Source organism: Pseudorca crassidens, chromosome 11 (genome assembly GCF_039906515.1).
Source record: "Pseudorca crassidens isolate mPseCra1 chromosome 11, mPseCra1.hap1, whole genome shotgun sequence".
NCBI lineage: Eukaryota > Metazoa > Chordata > Mammalia > Artiodactyla > Delphinidae > Pseudorca > Pseudorca crassidens.
This window is the reverse complement of record NC_090306.1, coordinates 3,767,189-3,782,771: the sequence shown is the minus strand read 5'-3', so window position 1 is coordinate 3,782,771 and position 15,583 is coordinate 3,767,189. Positions and strand designations below refer to the sequence as shown.

General features: G+C 51.5%; 1 protein-coding gene and 1 pseudogene across 2 annotated transcripts in view; both read right to left on the bottom strand.

Moving 5' to 3' along the window:
* PRMT8 (protein arginine methyltransferase 8) overlaps nt 1–15,583 on the bottom strand; it is an 82,326-nt gene that overhangs the window by 20,934 nt on the left and 45,809 nt on the right. For both annotated transcript variants that reach the window (XM_067695439.1, XM_067695438.1), the window contains exons 6-7: nt 1,936–2,078; nt 1,279–1,366 (exon numbers count right to left, since the gene is read on the bottom strand). In XM_067695439.1, the coding sequence (XP_067551540.1) occupies nt 1,279–1,366; nt 1,936–2,078 (231 nt within the window). The remainder of the gene's footprint in view (nt 1–1,278; nt 1,367–1,935; nt 2,079–15,583) is intronic.
* LOC137202667 (forkhead box protein R1 pseudogene) lies at nt 3,484–14,645 on the bottom strand (annotated as a pseudogene).

Here is a 15,583-nt window from a genome sequence, read left to right as displayed (position 1 = left end):
CCCGTCTCTGAACTTCATGCTCTGAGTTTATATTTCCAGAAGGGTGTGAACACACACGCAGATGCACTCATTCTGTGGTATCGCCAGCAGCACGAACAATGATTAGACGGCACAAGATTTTGTGGAGCTCTGGAGGCCTAGCCTCTGGGGGCAGGAGGCCCATCTGTCCCGTCTGGGAACCCCTCCACTGTAGGTAGTCTTGCCAAGGGGGTTTAGCACCGCAGGGGCTGGAACCCAGATCTGCAGAGCCCATTAGACCGTTTGGAATTTCTCCTTGTGCTCTGGTCACATCGCACGCATGCTTGTGTGTGGGGGGTCTTTGCCCCTTGGTCGTTTTAGTTCTGACTGAGGACACATGGCTGTCTCTAAACCTTATGAAAACATAATCCGTTTAATCTCGTGGAGGACCAGGTTTGTGTCACTGAGAATGGTTACCCTTTAAAGGAAATAGAACACAACAACCCTTTGGGGACCAGATAAAACGTTGGAGGGTTTGGGGGGCTTTTTTCTAAGACAACACTTTTTCAGCTGATGAGGCATAATGAACACAGGTGCGGATAAGTCCCCTGCCTGCCCCCCACACCTACATGGCCAGACCCCATCTCTCCCCATCTTTTACTTAATGGGAAGGAGAATCGATATAATGCTGAAAAGTTTGAAGGGTACAAAAGCAGGGTTCAAAACGACTGGCCTGGCTGGAGACCCGTGGTCCCTGCCCCTGTGTGGACGCTGGGGATAAATGACCCTTAACAGCTTCCAGCCCCCCGGACAGCTCTGCAAAACCTCGGCTTCTGCTGCTTCGTCCATTTTCCATTCGCACTGCGTTCATTCTCTCCCCGCTTTATCTCCCACCAGCCACGCTGCTTATTCCCTCTCTGTAGAACCCCACTCTTGGGACCAGGGGAAAACATCCAGAGAGAAGAATCCAGAAAGCGTCACAGGTAAACTCCAGAGGCACGGCAGCTGTGGCCGCGAGAGCAGCTGCTCATCGCTGAAGCACTGTCCACCCCAAACGCGCAAAAATAAGTAAATTAAAAAGCCCAGGGCTTCCCTGGTGGTGCAGTGGTTGAGAGTCCGCCTGCCGATGCAGGGGACGCGGGTTCGTGCCCCGGTCCGGGAAGATCCCACGTGCCGCGGAGCGGCTGGGCCCGTGAGCCATGGCCGCTGAGCCTGCGCGTCCGGAGCCTGTGCTCCACAACGGGAGAGGCCACAACAGTGAGAGGCCCGCGTACCGCAAAAAAAAAAAAAAGCCCAACAGAGAATCAAAAGGTGACTCACAGTGGATTTTGAAGTCCTTGTACTGTCTGTCCTCAATTGCTACCACGTACAATGCCGCCCGGTCTGGAAACATGAGCCCTCCAGGTTTCTGTTGATGAATTGTGGAGAAATGGGTCTCGTAATCTATTCACCTGACAAAGACATCACATTTTTGAACTGCACATAGAGTCACCAGACAGGCACCCCCTTGCCAGTATTTCTCACTCAGCAGACTGTCTGTCACCTTGGCTGGGACTAGGGTTGGGCAGGGAAGCTCAGTTTTGACTCTGGTACGTGGGAAAACTCAAGGGGCCAAGGTGGGGTCAATGGGACACATGAGGAGGGGCAGAGGTATGTCCAGTGAGGGACGGTGGAAGATGTTTTAACTTTTGAGCCTGGAGAAACCAAGGTCAAAAGCACACTGGGCTCTCTGGCAGCCATGCAAGTCCCTAGCACTTGGTGACCAGCATCGACTTTGGACAGCAAAGAATGGGTGTCAATTATACCAAAAGAGGCCAAGGTTAGACCTAAGAAAGCTCATTCTGTCCCCAGAAGCAAATCTAGTTTAAAGAGAGGGGCCCGGAAGCAGTGGCTGTATTCTTCCTGGGCTGCAGGCGGTGGGGCAGAGCAGCGAGGCAGCCGGCAGACCGGCGAAGGGACAGCATGCAGCAGGCTTACCAGCCACTTGTCCCTGGCAAAGATGACGGTGTTGAGCATCGATTCATAGAACAGACAGTAGCCCATCCACTCGCTGATGATGATGTCCACCTTCTCCTCGGGCAGTTCCACCTCCTCCACCTTCCCCTTGAAGATGGTGATGACTGGAAAATAAGAACCCCATGGCCACACTTTTTGGGCACCCTGACCGGGAGCCATGAGCACCCCGCATCAGGACCCGATCGACCTACAGGTGTCAGCGCTGTTCTGATTCTCCTTCTAGGAGGTGGCCTATCTCCCCCTTCACCAAGCTAGTTTACCCTAAGAGGATTGAAAACTCTTGGCATGTTCCCCCTAAAACGTACTGAGCAGTTGCTGTGTGGCTGGCACTGTGCTCAGCCCAAGACAGGCACCTGTCCTGTCATCGTCCAACAAGTCTTTGAAGTAAACTCTCTATTCTTATTCTCCTCTTTAAGGAAACTGAGGCTTAGAGGGGTTAAAGGATGACCGTGCAAACAGAGCCCGGGTCTGATAAGCAGCGACTCTCACACTTCTCGGAGTCCCCACCCCATGTCAGGCTACCGTGATGATTCAAACCCACAGCAGGAAGAGAGGCTGCCTCTCCTACCCTTGTATCTGTTCACAGCCCGGGCTTAGCCCCAGGAGGTGCCCATCTAGAGCTGGAGAGGAAGGAAATTTGGTGTTTAGACAAGAGCATGGGCTCCGCACTCAGGAAACCTGGGTTTAAGTGCTGGATCTTCTCATCACTAGCTGTATGACTTTCCGCAAGTCACTTGACCCAACCGAACTCCAGTTCCTCGGAGAACAACCGGGGGAAGTGACATCTACATAGTGGGAGGTTGTACTGATGTAATGAAATGTCACGGGTGAGGTGCAGGCTCGCAGTTGGGGCTCTAGAGAAGGCAAGTATTATCTGGCACCGGCCGATGGAGAGGTGACGGGGGTAAGATCGGGACAAAGGCCCTTCTCTAATGGCCTCTGCTCCTGAGTCCCTTCCAAGACCCCTCCCTCTACGACAGGAGAAACTTCTCAGTTGAGTTTTTGATCATTTGACGTAGACATACACAGAGTTTGGGAATCTCGTTTTGCATTCACTGCTGTAAAGATCAGAGCAAAAGCTATCTTAGATGCCACTGGCTGTGCAATTGACACAGGGTGATGTATGGGTTGGCTGCTCCCATCAGAACCTTTCCTCTAGAAGGAAACTCTGTCTGCGCCATCCTCTGAAAAAACCACCCAATGCCTGAGCTTTTCTGGGAAAACTAAACAATGGCCTGTACTCAGGAGTAAAAAACAAAAGAAAACAAACACCACCTCTGTCCTGAATCTGAGTTTCCTGAAAATGAATGCAGATGACAGACTCCTAGATGCAAAGGGCACTCAGGTCACCGGCTTTACTCCCCGCCCTCACAGTGGATGGTGCCGGGGTGCCCATCAGCAGTGTCTAATGATGATTTGCTCTCCAGGGCGTGGTGTTTAATCAAAGCTTAATCAGATAAGGCCCCTCTGAAAGGAGTAGGTGTCAGGCACTTCCGGCACAAAGTGGGGTTCTTTTTTTTTTTTTTTCCCTGCAGATAACTTTAATAAGGCATGGGCTGATGGTTGATTTGTGGAACTAAAGGTCGAAGAGGGAGCACATCACATCTGGCTGGCTCATGCACTGTTGGATACTTTCCAGCCGAGTGGAGTCCAAGGCGCGGGCCTCCTCTGCAAAGCGGCGGTGTCCCTCATCGGTCAGCTTCCAGAGGCAGGACCGGCGCCGTGTGCTGGTCCCACCCTGCGTGCTGACCGGCACTTTCTCAAAGCTGTCTCGGAAACAGAGATCGTGACGCACGGTATTCTTCCAGCCTTCAGGAGCCGTCCAGAAAAAGGGGAATTGTTGTCGAGTGAAACTGTAGATCTGTTGCATGTTGGGGCCACAGGGAGAACCGTTTCTTAATGCCAGTGCAATTAGGTGGAAGTAATTGAGAGGGGGCCGGGACCAGAGCCTCCCCTCCTGGCTGTTGGCTTGCCGAAGCCTCCGACTCTGGAGGGGGGCCCTTTTGTGAGGGGACGGGAGAACCCCAGCGGAGCTGTCATCCTGGCCCTCAGCCTTCTCCTCCTCTGTGAGCTCCCAGCTGCCAGGGGAAGAGGCAAAGTGCTTCCGAGGGGGACACTGGTCTCCAGAGAGTGATGGCGACTCCAGCACTGTGGCCTCTGGGCATTTGGCAGTCTTCTTCTTTTGGGGGTGGCTGAGGGCACATTGGCCCTCACTCCCCGGCTTGTGTGGTCCTCCTGCTTCCTGCGCAGAAGCCCTGCCCCTGGGAAGGAAGGGTAGGAAGGGCTAGTCTTCACCAAAAGGCTCGGAAGGGGAGGGGGCTGTCAAAGCTCTGCTCCTCGGGGGCTTGAGACCCAAGGGCAGGAACTCAAGCTAGAGCAGGACCCAGGATGCAGAAGGAACATTCACAAGGGGACAAAGCATGGGAGTTTTGAAAATGCAAACAGAGTACCTAATTTAGTTTATTCCGAAAAAGACCTGGCAGATATATGCCGGATCCACCTGCCTAATCATTTGCATGCAAAGCCTGATTTGTCTTATTTTTGTAAACATTTGAAAGTGTTTTCTTTCTCTTTGCACATCTCTTGAAGGCTCTTCTGTAATGTCTGCACGTGACTGTGGGGCTATGGGTCGGTCCCTCCTCCTGCATTAATCACGACCTCCTCCTCCTGCATTAATCACGACCTCCCCGAGGCACAGGAAGATGTTTTCTCCTGCCTCTGGTGCCCCATGGCCTCCACTCTGGGTGCCTAGGACAAGGCTCAACCATGATTCCATAGACAGGACTCCATAGGACCGTGGGAAGCAGATGTGGACAAGAACTTCTAACCCAGTCCAACAGACAGGAATGTACAGAATACTCCTCGGGTGCCCCCCAGTGAGAGTGTATGCTCTTCCTGATCTCTGCCCTAGCACTCCTGTCCACTAGCTGTTATCCTGATCTATATGGATGCAACAGATGATAGGTAGGGAGACAGATAGATAGATATAGACGATAGACACATATAGACGATAGATACAGATGATAGATATAGATGATAGATAGATATAGATGATAGATAGATATAGACGATAGATAGATATAGATGATAGATAGATATAGACGATAGATAGATATAGATGATAGATAGATATAGATGATAGATATAGATGATAGATAGATAGATATAGGTGATAGATAGATAGATATAGACGATAGATATAGATGATAGATATAGATGATAGATAGATATAGACAATAGATAGATATAGATGATAGATAGAGACGATAGATATAGATGATAGATAGATAGATATAGACGATAGATATAGATGATAGATAGATATAGATGATAGAGAGATAGATAGATAGATATAGACGATAGACACATATAGACGAGAGATACAGAAGATAGATAGAGATGATAGATATAGATGATAGATATAGACGATAGATAGATATAGATGATAGATAGATATAGACGATAGATAGATATAGATGATAGATAGATATAGATGATAGATATAGATGATAGATAGATAGATATAGATGATAGATAGATAGATAGATAGATATAGACGATAGATATAGATGATAGATATAGATGATAGATAGATATAGACAATAGATAGATATAGATGATAGATAGAGACGATAGATATAGATGATAGATAGATATAGACGATAGATATAGATGATAGAGAGATATAGATGATAGAGAGATAGATAGATAGATATAGACGATAGATAGATATAGATGATAGATAGATATAGACGATAGATAGATATAGATGATAGATAGATATAGACGATAGATAGATATAGATGATAGATAGATATAGATGATAGATATAGATGATAGATAGATAGATATAGGTGATAGATAGATAGATATAGACGATAGATATAGATGATAGATATAGATGATAGATAGATATAGACAATAGATAGATATAGATGATAGATAGAGACGATAGATATAGATGATAGATAGATAGATATAGACGATAGATATAGATGATAGATAGATATAGATGATAGAGAGATAGATAGATAGATATAGACGATAGACACATATAGACGAGAGATACAGAAGATAGATAGAGATGATAGATATAGATGATAGATATAGACGATAGATAGATATAGATGATAGATAGATATAGACGATAGATAGATATAGATGATAGATAGATATAGATGATAGATATAGATGATAGATAGATAGATATAGATGATAGATAGATAGATAGATAGATATAGACGATAGATATAGATGATAGATATAGATGATAGATAGATATAGACAATAGATAGATATAGATGATAGATAGAGACGATAGATATAGATGATAGATAGATATAGACGATAGATATAGATGATAGAGAGATATAGATGATAGAGAGATAGATAGATATAGACGATAGATAGATATAGATGATAGATAGATATAGATGATAGATAGATATAGATGATAGATAGATATAGATGATAGATAGATAGACGATAGATATAGACAATCGATAGATACAGATGATAGATAGATAGATAGATAGATAGAAGATATATCATAGGTGCAGTGGATCACAGAACAGCAAAAATCACAGTTTCTGCCTACCAAATGCAGAAGGAATCAATTAACCCCCTACAATGCTGAACAGCCTGGACCTCTGTCCTCTTATCACCCTTCTGCATCCAAATATTTCTGCGAACAGGCGTGACCCCCCCTCAACTTGGCTTGTTGAGTAGATGGGCCCTTTGTGAAAGGAAAAATGCACACCTCACTTCAGTCCAGCTGTGGCCTGGATTCCAGGCCCCTTTCATCCCCTTGTCCAGGTGCTTTTGTGCAGTGCCCAACCTTCACAACCTTACGCTTGGGTCCTGGAGGCAGACGACTTATATTCTCGTTCCATCTGACAAGTAACCTCCACCAAATAGCTCCTCCCCTCTTTTCCTCAATTTCCTTATCGGGGTAAAACAGGAGAGAGATTGAACCTAGAAATCCCTCAGATACTTTGCAGCTCCAACATGCTTTGAGTCTTCAAATATGTATTGAGCATGTGTAAGGCATTCTGTAAGTTTGCCTGTGGAGACGGCTGACATCAATGAAGAAGCAGTGCCTTCACGTCCAGTCTGACTCTAAATTGCAGCAGTTCCTCAATCCTGATTTTTGAAAAAGAGGTTACATTTTCTCTATGGACCCAAATACAATCGCCCCCCTGAATCATCAGGGACATTCTTCCTGCTTTCCAGAGTCGCCACTAGCAACCACTGAAACTCCCCGATGTAAGTGTCCAATCTGCAAAATGCTGCCTCTCGTGGTGGGGTTGATGGCAACCCAGTGAGGGCATTGGGTTGTCTCCGAGGCCTGTGTGGGCACATGCAGCCCCGGGCATCTCGTCTCCATGGCAACCTTTTCAAGGGGGATCTCGGCCTCCGATATTTAGGCTCTGATTAGCTACCGGCTGCAGAAGCCCACTCCCAATCTGGAGCCCACATCATTAAGACTGTGTCAGTTCTCAGGATGGCACTGAGGTCGTCCTCTGGAGTTGTGCTTCTATTCCATAAGGATGATGAAATTTTGTTCAACCAGCTGTGACAGGACCCTGGCTGGTAAGTTTTAGAAGGATTTGTCATACGTACGTGTACGATGGGGACCCATGAACTCTAACCTGGGAGATTTTTCCCCTGTAACTTCAAGTTCTCAAATTAGACACCCAGATATTTTGGGGGGTTGTTTTCAGTGGAATCTTTTTTCTTTTTGTCTTGAGTGATTATTACAGAAATGTAGTCATTCTGATTCCTGGTCCCTTGTTTGACTTAAAAAAAAAAAAATCAGCCCAGACCCATCTCCTTTGGGTCCCTACTGTGTCCACCAGAGTCAGCTGACCCCACAGAACCCGAAGTTCGTGGTGTCCCCATTCAGGCCCCTCCCCGGCTCGCAGAGCAGACCCTGTGCCGCAGAAGAGTGGGCGTGAGGGTCGTGAGCGTTAAGACGGAGAGCAGGTTACTGGGCCGTGGAGCCGCCCCGATGCCACCCCCCCCGCCCCCGTGGCCCCAAAGCCACGTGACCCACACGCCTATTTGGGCGACACAGAGCCGGCTGCACACCCCTCCTGAGGGCCTGACCCACCTCCAGCCTCTGATCCCCTCCTCTCCGTTGTCTATTTCAGCTTCCTAGTTCCAGGATGGAGCAGAGCCCTCGACAGCTCACTGAAATCCTTACCGAGTGAACAGATGGATGAATAAGCAATTTTCAAAAGAGGGCACGGAGTTCAGAGACAAAAGATCTTCAAACTAGTCCTAATTCTGAGAATAAAACACCAGTAGCGTTTGACTAGCAGCTGGCAGAGGGATTTCACCTATGTTACCTCGATCATCTTCACGGGAACGTGTGTGGTTGGTTTTATTGTTCCATTTGTCTAATAAGAGGAGCAGAGTTTGGGACGTCAAAAGGGGAGCCCAAATCTAGGCCTGTCGTGCAGCCTGGTACACGTCACCAACCTCCCTGAGACCCCTGTCCTGCATCTGCGAGCGAACAGAATCACGACCCGATTACCCACCGCTGTCAGCAGTGTACACGCTCCCACCGCCCCCAATTCCGGCTCACCCATGATAGCACCGAAAGCAGGGCCGGGAGAGAATCTCTCGCCGGGTGGTGTGAGTCGGGTCCGGCATGCCTGGGCGACCACCCCATCCAAAGCAGACCCCCAGTTTTCTCAACTACTCCATCCTGTCCTTCCAAAGCACCATCACTGTTTGTAATTCTATTGTGATGTTGTGTGTCCACTTGCTTTCTGTCTGTCCCCTCCCTGAGACAGTTCCGTTCTCTGCCAACTCCGCAGCACCTGGAGCAGGGCCTGGAGGGTGGCTGACAACTGCCCCCTCCCCTGGAGTGGTGCACGAAACCCAGTCCTGAGATTATTCATGGGCCACTTCTGATCGGTTAGGAAGGCAGCCATTGGCAGGAGCCACTAGTACAGGTTCATTAAAAACAATTATATCTGATTAATCTCTTGCCTTCTTTGGACAGGGCTATTAGTCAAGTTAATGAATGAAATAATCATAACAATAGCTAACATTTATTAGCTGCGAACTGCACATCGTACACTGTTGTGTTTTACAGAGGGCTGTGCTGAGAGACACTTAACCATTGGGCTCTCCAGGAAAGAAGCCCTGATTTGTAGCATCTGCTGATTTCTCCGTGTAAATACTCCCACTGTGGCCAATTTCAAGCCACCAAAATGCCCACATCCGTTCTGCAAATTCACTGAAAATTTAACTGCGGGCCCCAGCACGCCCTGGTTTTACATACGGTAATTACGTACGGCTCACAATGACCCTCTGTGGTCCGTACCGCTGTTATTCCCATTTCACAGAGCCGGAAACGGAGGCACAGGAGGTCAGGTATCCAAGATCACGAGCTGATCTGCCGGAGCTGAGTGTGAACCGGCCAGAGCTCTTAATCACTGCGCCAGCCTTCCACAGGGGTCTGTCAAGGCAGCCCCTCCGCGGCCTTGTGGCGGGGAAGCTGACCAGTGATTGTGAGGGTTCACAGCTGCTCCCCGACTGTATTCAAAGGTGCTGATTCAGAGCTGAACCAGACCGGCCCATGGGAGCTGCCCCACTCCCCCAGGGCTCCTATCAGTGTGTAGATGACACCACGCAGAGAACGGTGACCCCCAAAGAGTAAGGCTCTGGGGACTCCAAGTAGCTTGTAAGGAAGGACCAACTCTAACAACATGAGGTTTGATGTGAACATAAAGTGTGATTCTCAGTCTGGATGCAAAACGTCCACGGACCGGACGCAGGTTAGGAGCCGCTGCTCGGCAGCCACGGGAGGGTAGGTTGCAGATCGTGGCTGATGCCAGCTCAGCGCCAGTGTGGCACGGCGCTCCCCGCAGCTGCTAAGCAGGCTGGAGGTGTTAGCAGGGAGGCATCTGGGCCCCTCCAGCCGCCTGGCTGGGTCCTTGGGCGGGGTGAGGGGGACACTGAAGCATGGCAGAGGAGAAGGGGGCTGAGACCAGAGCAAAGTGTGAGGGAACTGGGGGTGTGCCGCCTGTATCTGAGGGAGAAGGGCTGCCAGGTGAAGGGGCGTCCCCCTCATTCTCTGCGGTCCCCAAGCGACGACACAGAGCATGGGTCAGGCTGCAGGAAGGCAGGCTCCACCTCAGTGGAAGGAAGTGCTTTGAACAGTCACAGCCCCAGGCGGCTGGAAGTGGGGTCCCCATCAGGGGAGTCATCCCAGGACTGGACGGCTGCAAGCATGGAGGGATGTCACGGGAACGGAGAATTCAAGCATCATCTATAAGAGGCTTGGGGCGAGTGGCCAGGAATGAGCCAAGTGCAGAACTGTAGGTCCTTCCTACATAAAGGTCCTTCCTTTATGTAGGAAGGACCTACAGTTCATGCTTGTGGTACAAGGCGCCTCACGCGTGTGATATCTAATCCCCCAGGAGCCCTGCAAGCTGCGCATGGAGGTGTCTCCTCCGTGGGGAGCCACTGACGAAGCCCTTCCTGCGGCCTCTCTGCGCATCGTGCTCCTCTCAGGCCTCTCCGTCTATGGCATTGACGCTCCAGGGCAGAAGGAGAGACGTGTCTGTCCCTGAGCTCCTCTGTCACTTTTCACAAGCGAATCCGCATCCTAAGCATCCCGGCAGCCCACTGGTCTCCTGGGCAGGGAAACAGAGGAAACGGGAGCTGTCGGTGCTGAAGTGCAAGAGGATAGTCTGAGCACGTGTGCGGGCCTCTCGGTGGCAGGAGCCACGTGAAGGCTGCACGTCCGCAGGTGGCTGCGTGGAGGTGTGCGTCTGCTGGGAACAAACCCACCCCGGGAGCCGTACGGAGGTGGAGAGGGAGGGAGATTGATTGCTTCTGGGTAGCAGGTATTTTATGTCCTGGGTTGTTATTTATGTCTCTACACCTACGCTCCCGAGACCCACACAATTGGCTGTTGCAGTGTTTCAAAAGCATTTCCATGGAAGCCAAGCTGTCCTCTTTCTAGTACACGTGCCAAGGCAGAGCGAGCTAGGGCCGAGGACAGCGCCCCGGGGGCCTCGCCAGCTCCACCCACCTGTTGCTACCCCCGGGGAAGAAGAAATAGAGGCGGCTTTGCCTTGAAAAGGCCCCCAGGACCGTGTGAGGAGTAGGACAGGCACGGGGCACGGGGGTGGCTATTCACCTGGGACAACACTTTGTCCCTCCTGGGCCGTCACCTCCTGGGCACAGGATCAAGTGTGAGCCATCAAACTACAGAGCAGGGAATGATTCCCTCCGGGGGCCATGAGGCGGGCTGAGCAAACCAGACGCCACTAGCACACGACAGGCCAGGGGGTATCTGAGGCCCCTCGGAGGGACCTGGCTGGCGGGGGGGGGGGTGGCTGTGCGCAGAGGCAGCCTGGCTGCACCCACCGGAGCCTGAGCCCAGAGACGAGGTGGTCATACGGGGGGGGCTGCCCAGCATGGGGGTCGGAGCCCAGCACAGGGTGGCAGGTGCGTGGGCAGGAGGTGGTGACAGTGGGCGACTGTTTACACACGGGGGCTGACACAGTATGTAAACACATTAAGAAGGACGACAGCCAGGGCTTCACTGTCAGAGGACGGAATCACATGGAAAAGGGGGAAAGATGAGAGGAAACCCCGAGGTGCTGAATTAGAAGCAGGGGTCTCACATGAAGGCGTCCTGGACAACGTGCATAGATGCGGAAACATGCATTACATCAATGCATGTCCACGTACGTGACACCACAGACGTGAGCATGTGTGAGCACACACGCAAATTCTTCCCACAGAGACAGTCTGGGAGCCTCGACACCCTAAAATCAATGCACACACCTAGCCCCGTGTCCTCATTTCTAAAAGCCATCGTCCACTGAGGGGATTCAAGACTCCGCAGAGAAATGGCTGATTCTAGAACAGAGACGTGGAAAGTACGAGATGGGCCTGGAACAGTTGTCCCACAAGATAAGGAAGCTCACGCGAAGTGAAGGGGTTACGTGGACAGAACATAGAGGCAGCTCCAGGTTGCTCCCAGGAACCAAGTCAGGGAGAATTTGAGCATCAGATGAAGTACTGACACCAACAGTGATGACCGATTGAATAAGACAGGCAATTAACGGGGAGGAAGGACGTATTTCCACGGTTCAAAGTACCTCTCCTAGAAAACCTTACTAATCACTAATGAACGGGGAGATGGCTGGCGGACATAACCCAGGCCAGGGATTCAGGCAGATGCTGTCGCAACAGGACACATCTACACCGCGGGGACGCCACCCAGGATGTCGTGAGGACGCAGCATCCCATCCGAGGCATCCCTCCAGGACGGGTGACCTGAATCCAGCCGTGAGGAGGTGTCCCACGTCTCCAAACTGAGTGACATCCCACAGAACACTGGCCTGTGGTTGTCAAGCATCAAGGCCACGAAGGTTAATGGGAGTCTGACAGTTCCAGCTTGAAGGAAACCAGGACAGGACAACAAAGTGCAGTGGGCGGGTCAGAGCCGAGTCCTCTTGCCGAGAAGGATGCTATTGCGTCAAAAGCCCACCTCAGATGGAGCCTGAGCACAAGACCATGACGGTGGTGGAAGCTGGCCTCCCGATTTGGATGGTTGCGCGTGGCTACGTAGGAAGTGCCCTTGTTTGTAGGAAACACGCACTAACACGCTTAGGGATGACAGGCTATCGTGTCAACAGCCTGCTCCAAGACTCAGAGGAAAAAACAGCTGTATTTGTCCCTTTTCTGTAAACTGGGATATTCCGAAGGTTTAAAGAAATAAGAGGAAAAGGAGGAAAGAGAAAAAGGAAGGGGAATAAAAACATTACAAGAGTTGGAGGCAGGGGAGGGCAGGAGGGACCTCGAGCTGTGAGCCAGAGGGGCCTCTGAGGATGCTGCCCCTCCCCTCCCGAAGGCCAGGGATTCCTCCCATTTGGGCGCCCGTCCCCACTCTGCTGTGGTGGCAGGGCCATCACCCTCTGCAGAGGACCGCGGTGAGCCAGGGAGGCTGGCCCACCAGACCCCAAAAGCTGGAAGCGAGAGAGACAGATACAGGGCAAGGGGGTTGGACAGACCCCCGAGGGCAGGAATCACTGTGCAGTGAAACAAGGGCAGAGGCAGGGGAGGGTCCAAATATTCTTTGGAGGCTCCTGGGGGCCCCCAGGGTTGAGACTCAGTAATTCGGAGAGGAATCTGGTCCCACAGGTACTTGCACACACCCTCCCGTCCTAAGAGGCTTGAACTTTCACTTTCAGGATCGGCAGGCGCTCCCGGTGCTTCCTCGTCAAACTAAACACACTTTGGGAAAGAGCACAGGAACGGCAGCCGAGAGCAGAGGCTCTGCCCCACATCTCCTAACCTCAGTCTCCACACCTCTCAAGTGGGGAGAAACACTTGCCGTATTTCTCAGAGTTGGGGGAGGGAGGTCAGATGAAAACACGAGGACGCCAGGCTCCGTCTCCCTTGTAGAGAAAGAATTGGCCGGTTTTCTTTCTCCATCGTTCGTAGGCAAGTCGAGAGGAACCCTCTCTGTCCCTTCTGCCCGGGTCAAGGACTTTCCCAACGAGTGTGCAGAGACACCTTGCTCCCCCAAACAAGCGAGATTGGACACCAACCCGGAGGGCGGGGTGAGGGGATGTGAGCCACGTTTCCCCTACCCAGGCTGGAAGGACGCCTGGACTCTTCACGGCCCCCTCCACTTGCCCACCACCGCCCCTCACTCCCTCGTTCCCTCGTCCCCCAGCTTAGACTCCGTGGTCCATTACTGTGATCAACCACTGGCTCCTCCCTCCCTCCACTGTGTCCCCAGCGGCGCCCAGATCCAGCTGGCCCTCCCCTCCGCTCCGACCGGGGCTGCTGGACGTGGTTGGGAACAGCCGCACACCAGGGAGGTCGGGGCCCCTGCAGGTCTGTGTCCGCCCATCTCCAGCGGGCGCTGACCCTCCCCCGCACCAGCCCTCCCTCCCTCCCTCCCTCTGCAAGACCGTCCCATCACTTCTCATCTCCCTCCAAAACCCTCACACCCTCCCCTCCCCGTCTCCCGCGCCAGCGACGGCCTCTTTCTTCCTTGAGAAAATGGAAGCAACAAATCGGGGCTTCCCTCCAGCAACCCACCTCCATCGGACCCACACTCCCCACGTCCCCTCTGTTACCGTGGCTAAGCTGTCCCTTCTCCAAGAAGAAGACCCACTCCTCCACCTGTGCTCTGGATCCCACCCCCTCTTACCTACTGAAAGTCCTTGCTTCTGAATTTACTTTTTCCCAAATCTGCAATTTTTTCTGTCTATCTACAGGACAGCAGGATTGTTCACATGTTTCCATATCTCCTATCCTTAAAAACCAACTCCCTTCCTTGGTCTCACCTCTCCCTGTCACTACAGTTCCGTTTTTCTGTTCCCCCATCACAGCAAAAGGAGTTATTTATAGCCCTTCCTTCCCAGTCTCTCCTTAACCAACTTTACCTGGACTTCCATCCCCACCCTCCATCCAGTCTGTGCCTGTTAAGAACCCCAATATCCTCCATCGTCACAATCGTTCAACGGTCACGTCTCTGTTCTTATCTTACTTGATCCGTGGGCATCCTCCTCCTTTACTCCTCTTTCCCGAAGGTCCATTGACCTCACTGACTGTATCTCCTCTGCCTCTTGCGGCCTCTTCTCCTCTGCTTGACCGTCAAATGTTGAAATACGCAGGAGCTCCATCTTTGGCCCATTTCTCTCCTGTATCTCTACATTATCCTTGAGGGAACTTGTTCTGGGGCTTTAAATAACATCTATACGCTGAAGACCCCCAAGCACAGAGCCTGACCCTCCCTGGAACTCCAGATTCATCTCCGAGTCTCACTCTACACGTCCACCTGCATCTCCCCAGGGATCGCAAACCCAACGCATGCTAAGGAAAACCCTTGATTTCTTCCTCCTATCACTCAACATTCCACCAGCCACTCTTACTCAAGGCAAAAAGCCAGCCCTGCTCCTGTCTTGTTTCTCTTGCCCCAGGCAGTCCGTCAGCGGGTCCTCTGGCCTCTATTTCCCAGCATCGCCCAAGAGGTCACTTTTTCCCACCTCCACGGCTGCCACCCTGGCCACACAAGAGGCCTAACCGCCCCCCCCCCACCCCGGCCTCGGGGCTATGAAGTAGTTTCTACCCGCACACTGATGCCTACAGCCTATCCCAACCCATTCACCATAGAGAATGCTCCTCCGCTGCTTAAAATCCTTCAAAAAGTCTTCATCATCCTTAGGAAGAAAGTCCGACCTTGTTTTCCTAGTTTATAAACTAGGAAATGAGTGATGTGGCCCCGCTCAGCACAGGGCCTGGGGACTAAATCCCATCCCGCCGACTGATGGGAGATACAGAAATTCTTCTGATCGGGGACGCTTGCGGGGGTGAGTGTGTTCAGGACGGGTCCCAGAGGGAGGGGCCGGGGATGTCACAAACACGTGGGAAGGGAGTGAGGAGAGGAAGGGAAGGGAACGCACATATCTTTATACTCAGACTCCAGCTGCAAGAAGGTCCCGCTCCCGAGGGCAACCTACTCGCCAAGACAGCCCCATCGGCGGCAGGGGCTGTGGCGTGAGAGGACTGCATCTCTCCAAAGGAAGAGCCTGGGGTCTGGGGGGACGCCACTAGGTGGGTG